Source organism: Mercenaria mercenaria, chromosome 14 (genome assembly GCF_021730395.1).
Source record: "Mercenaria mercenaria strain notata chromosome 14, MADL_Memer_1, whole genome shotgun sequence".
Classification (NCBI taxonomy): domain Eukaryota; kingdom Metazoa; phylum Mollusca; class Bivalvia; order Venerida; family Veneridae; genus Mercenaria; species Mercenaria mercenaria.
Genome location: NC_069374.1, coordinates 36,585,244 through 36,591,243, shown reverse-complemented (window position 1 = coordinate 36,591,243; position 6,000 = coordinate 36,585,244). Strand labels below are relative to the sequence as shown.

General features: G+C 35.7%; 1 protein-coding gene across 1 annotated transcript in view; it reads right to left on the bottom strand.

Moving 5' to 3' along the window:
• Positions 1-362: 362 nt before the first annotated feature.
• Positions 363-6,000, bottom strand: part of LOC123527269 (transmembrane protein 185A-like) — a 12,017-nt gene continuing 6,379 nt past the window's right edge. Inside the window, exons 5-7 of the mRNA XM_045306623.2 lie at positions 4,931-5,107; positions 3,981-4,104; positions 363-1,993 (exon numbers count right to left, since the gene is read on the bottom strand). Of these exons, the coding sequence (XP_045162558.1) occupies positions 1,776-1,993; positions 3,981-4,104; positions 4,931-5,107 (519 nt within the window). The 3' untranslated portion in view covers positions 363-1,775. The remainder of the gene's footprint in view (positions 1,994-3,980; positions 4,105-4,930; positions 5,108-6,000) is intronic.

Here is a 6,000-nt window from a genome sequence, read left to right as displayed (position 1 = left end):
CTGGTCAGGATCCATGCTGTTTGCTTTCAGGCTGGTCTGGATCCATGCTGGTTGCAAAGCCACTATGTTGGTTTTCCCATGGCGCGGCTCATATGAAGAATTCTACAGTCCAAGCAAGGTTTCAAGCACATATTTTCAAGTGTTTTGAGTACATTGACCTTAACCACTCTGCCATTGATGCACTCCATTCGAAAATACACAATTTACAGAGCAAATAAATATAGCATAGAACTGAACCACTTTGTTGTATATTTTATTTACAGCAAACAAATCAAAGTATAATGTACTTTCTACACTTTAAAAAATATGATGTGTACAAGTGAATATTTTATTTGATTAGTATTTACTTAGCTGCATTTCTCTTTTGTAGAACATAAACTGGCTCATTCAAAAAGTCCGAAGCTTTGTAGTTCTGCAAAAAATATTCTTAAACTGCTAGTATATATAATTATGTATCCATTTTTGCTTTCCTTTTACAACTGATATACAGTGAAACTCTGCTAGCTCAAGAACCTGGACTCAGTCACGTCCTCCCGGTCACTTTCCCTATATTTTCTATAAGAAACTACCTCAGCTGGGTAGAGTATCAATAACTTGAGTGCACAAACATGTAACACAGTCCCTTTAAATGCATTTATTCAATTTGAGTTTAGGTGTCAAAATTGTTCGCACGTTCAGCAGTACGAGCAAATCTGCTAAATACACCATTTTCAAATGCAAAGAAAGTTGTGTGATATTCTCTCCTAGAATGTTTGTTTGCAAGTATATTTCTGCTGAAAATGAGAGTATTTATTTGCGAAAGGTTAAAGAAAAATGCTCTTTTTGCTATATCAAAGACACTACTGAAAAGTTATACATGTATCACTGAGATAAAAAGAAATCTTCAATTCTGAAAATACACATGAATTAGTTTATATGCCTTTTTTTGTTATTCCAAGCCCCTTAATTGGTATTTCAGCTCTTTCAATAAAGAAGTTGTGAACAATTTTTTGCTACATTTTGAAAATCCAACAATTTAACTTAGAATGCCCCAAAGAATAATTCTGAGAATTGTTGTCAAATGAACAGTCAAAATTTTCACATGATGACCCACAACTTTCAGCACTCTACCTCTAGGCTATCTGGGTAGTAAAAATAAGTCATAACACTGATGCACACGTCATAGAATACAACATTAATTTAAAAAAAAAATGAGAAAAAAGTCTTCAATCAAAATTTGTTTGTATTAAATTAAGCAAGTCATAATTTCTTGTTTTAGCCATTTTGTAAGTTAATTATGACATAGTGTTTCTAATGCATTATTTAAAAATGTCACAAGTGTGCTTTTATAACACATCACAGTTCTGTGTAAACAAAGAATAAGTGACCTGAATTTCCAATGTAAGTTGACCTGTATGATTTGGTTCCTAAATGGACGGCTCAAAATCCTGGATAATTGGGGCTTTTTGCTCAGTCCCTTGCCATGTAAAACAATCTATGTTTTACCTTAATTTAGATATTGTTATTTTGATTCTGTCAAATAAATGTTCTCCGATGGCTAGTAAGCTTAACGTAATCGCTAATTAAGAATGGAACAGTCTCCTGACGACAAATCATTGTAAGTTATTTGTTATAGTTTGATCTGAGATCCACAATTGTCATGTTATATAACAACATTTTGTACATGTTACACATGTACCACTATGCCAAATAAATACTGTTTAAAATAATGAACGGTCCCTCATTTCAGAATTTCACAATGCTCAAATCCATATACATATATATATGGTTGTAAATCAATCTGGCGTTTCTATGGACACAATGGGCACTACAACTTTCAGTATATCATCTGGTGGTTTCTTTTTACTATGCCAATGTTTGGGCGTCACATGTTCACTTTCTGTGGCCGGTTCACTACTGGTCTCCGCGGAGTAGGATATATTCCCATACTCTTGCAGACAAGGACACAGGCCGAGCGAAAACTGACAGAAATCCTTCCTGACACCAAACCACCCTAAAACCGACAAAGTGCATGTATACAATGTAAAATGAGCCGTGCCATGAGAAAACCAACATAGTGGGTTTGCGACCAGCATGGATCCAGACCAGACTGCGCAGATTTTCACGGTAATGGAATACACCAGGGTCCAGTTGTTCGAAACTTTAACAGGCGATTAAGCTAACGGTTGGTTAACTTTTAGAGTTATTTTTCGACATTTCAGAAGACTTAGAATACAAATGTATGAGGTAAGAATTATGAACACTGAAAAATCTTTACAATGAAATCAAAATATCACACTAGTGTTTCCCATCAAGTCTAGTATTTTGAATCAAAATTTAACCTCCGGTTAGTTTAACAGCTGATTAAAGTTTCGAACAACCGGACCCAGATGCCAATCTGGGCAATGTTTCAAGCATAGGACACCTTGGTAAAATCTACTGACCCACCTTCTGAAAGCCAGCTGGATCACTTCCTTATATGAGCCGCGCCATGGGAAAACCAACGTAATGGCTTTGCGACCAGCATGGATCCAGACCAACCTGCGCATCCGCGCAGTCTGGTCAGGATCCATGCTGTTCGCTTTCAGGCTGGTCTGGATCCATGCTGGTCGCAAAGCCACTATGTTGGTTTTCCCATGGCTCGGCTCATATGATGAATTCTACAGCCCAAGCAAGGTTTCAAGATCTGGATCCATGCTGTTCACTAACAGTTTCTCCAATTCCAATAGGCTTTAAAAGTGAACAGCATGGATCCTGACCAGACTGCGCGGATGCGCAGGCTGGTCTGGATCCATGCTGGTTGCAAACCCACTATGTTAGTTTTCTCATGGCATGGCTCAAATAAAAGCACATCTAAAAGCTTAATGTATCTGACCCATAATCATAGTGGACCATTTTGATACTTAATCATAAAGTATTGTGAATACTGAAGTATTATTTTTGATTACAAAGAATAAATAATTCAGGGCTTATATCACATTTTCTGATCTGCAATACATTTGATGCTATGCATAAGGTCAACAGTGATTAAAATGTCTTCTCTATTTACTGTTGGTCCTAAAAACAGTTTTCCTTTAAAAGATTTATACATGGGTAATGTCGATTTTTTTTACATCTCGGGGCACAACGGGGCACACATGAATCAGAGGTGGAGGACGAATGATTTCAGACACAATGTCTTTTATCTAATCATCAAAGAGACCACATGCCTTTTACATGTAAAACTAGAAATTATATTGAAATAAAAAAATAGGTTGCTTGTTATTTTCTTTTATATAAAAAAGAAACAATAAATTTTCCTAAAAAAATTAATAATTTTAAAAATATATTTCTAATAGGGGTCTTGCTCTAAGAAATGGGTCTATTTTTGTTACTTAAATAGACCTCTTACAGAATCATTTATCATATGAAAGCTGTAGAATGTCATAAAATGTTGCTTTCATGTTATTGACCACATTAAAAGGCAATAACAATACATAATTGAGCCACGCCATGAGAAAATCAACATAGTGGGTTTGCAACCAGCATGGATCCAGACCAGCCTGCGCATCCGCGCTGTTCGCTAATGGATTCTCTAATTGCAGTAGGCTTTAAAAGCAAACAGCATGGATCCTGACCAGACTGCATAGATGCGCAGGCTGGTCTGGATCCATGCTGGTCGCAAACCCATTATGTTGGTTTTCTCATGGCATGGCTCAATTAGGTTTTACATTCTGAAATTCAATGTCAATAAGCACGAGCATGAAGTGCTTTGATCTCAAAACTTTTTAACGGGCAATCTGAAAGTGGTTCTGTGTATAACTGCAACCTTTATATCTACCATAATTGTTGTACAAATTATGAAGTTTGAGTAAAAAGAGAAAATAAGTCAGACCATAGAAAGATTAAAAAGTTTCTAAACATTGTTCTGTATTGTTCCTATGATTTAGAGTTCAATGTACCCCACAAACAATGGAATACACTGCAAATTTGCATAATGCAAGAAGAAACCTAATACTTACACTGATTACCTCCCTTTGCTCCAAATGAAAGCAGAACTAGTGTAAACAATGATATATATAATGGTACTGTGATGGCTGTATATTTGAAATGGTTGTCTTCATCCAGCCTGTTTGCTAGCAGGATCTGTAAATATAATCAAATAATACTGTGACATACACAACTGCAAACAAAAGTTTGGGAATGTAAGAAGAAAATAAACAATTGTAAGTACATTTCTTATTTCATCTCTGAATGTTGGCTGTTGTTGGGTTTAATGTCATACTGACACAATTATAGGTAATTTGGCTACTTACCAGCTTCAAATGGTAAAGGAAAACCCCAGGCACCCCTGAAACTGTTATTTCAGGCATAAACATATACCTAGGTAGAACTATCGACCTTCTGTAAGCTAGCTGGACAGCTTTCTCACATGAAATAATTCTACATTCAAATTAAGGTGTTAAGCCCACTGTGGTGAGGGCAAGCAATCAGAAGCCAATGACCTTAACCACTGAATTCCCCAACAAGAGGTGGAGAATGAATGATTTCAGACACAATGTCCGTCATCAATTCATCATGGAGAACATTTGCCTCACCCAAGGGTCAATCTCATGACCCTGCGATCAATAGATCTGCGCTCTCCCAAATGAACTAAGCGGGTGGGTTAGGTATTTTGTATTCAAAGTCTGAATTCTTACTAAAAGCACTGATGAAAGCAGCCAAAACTGGCATTTCAATGTAATAAACTATATAAGTCAAAGGACAAACAATGTCATTATGAATGAAAATATTTAATCCTTTATCCAGTTAATAATTTTTGATTATTGGTCAGCAAAATCAGTTACTGTAACTAATCAAATAATTAATGCTTCAGTCATATTAATGGGCTGCCTTTAATGCATATCTTTAAAAAAAAAATCACTAAGTTCCAGCTAAATTCATAAAAGAATTTGAAAAAATGACAACTTACTTCAAATATCAACATAGGAATGACTAGAAGGGAATATCCAATGGCTGTTGTGAGATTTCCACGCCTTTGGTCCCTGATGATCTCTGGCGAACGTGACAAAATGATTGCCAAAATGATGGCATATATTACCCCAATCATTGATATACACATCACTATCCATATAGGTATAAATACAATCTGAAATGAATTATTATATCAGATACTTGGGTCATTATGTTTATTTGATATCCTGTGAGAACAAAAGCTGTCTAATGACAGCTTGCTTGACTAACTGAAGCCCTTCCACTTATTACTAGCATACATGTAGATATAAAAGCTTTAGCAAAATTTTCTAAGTTGAAAAAGGGGCCTTATTTTGCTAAAATGAAAACCAGAGTTAACTTGCCATGTGAGGTCATCCAATGAAATAAAAGACATGTGAAGAATCTGAAAACATCTGGTCAACTAATTCCTGAGTCACACGCTTACATTCAAAACTGTCACCAAATTTCTAAGATGAGAAAGGGGCATAATTTTGCAAAAATGTAACTTGCACATGAGAAGAAACCTGCTTATATGCAAAACTTTAAGCAAAATTTCTAAGTTAAAAAGGAGCACAATTTTAACAAAAAAAAAAAAGCTAGAGTTCTGTGACTTGTCCTGAGAGGTCATCTCATAATGACAAAGTCATGTGTGAAGTCTGAAAGCATTTTGCTTAGCAGTTTTGAAGAAACCTGCTTACATGCATAACTTTAACCTGAAATTCTAAGTTGAAAAGGGGCATAATTTGGACAAAATAAAAAGTAGAGTTATGTATCTTGTCCTTGGAAGTCATCTAATGATGCTAAAGACATGTGTCTGGCCTAATAGTTCCTGAGAAACCTGCTTACATGCAAAACTTCAACCTGAAATTTTAAGTTGAAAAGGGGTGTAATTTTGACAAAATAAAAAGTAGAGTTATGTAACTTGTCCTAAGAGGTCATCTCATAATGACGAAGTCATGTGTGAAGTCTGAAAGCATTTTGCTTGGCAGTTTCGAAGAAACCTGATTACTTGCAAAACTTTAACCAAGAGGATAAGTATCCCCATTT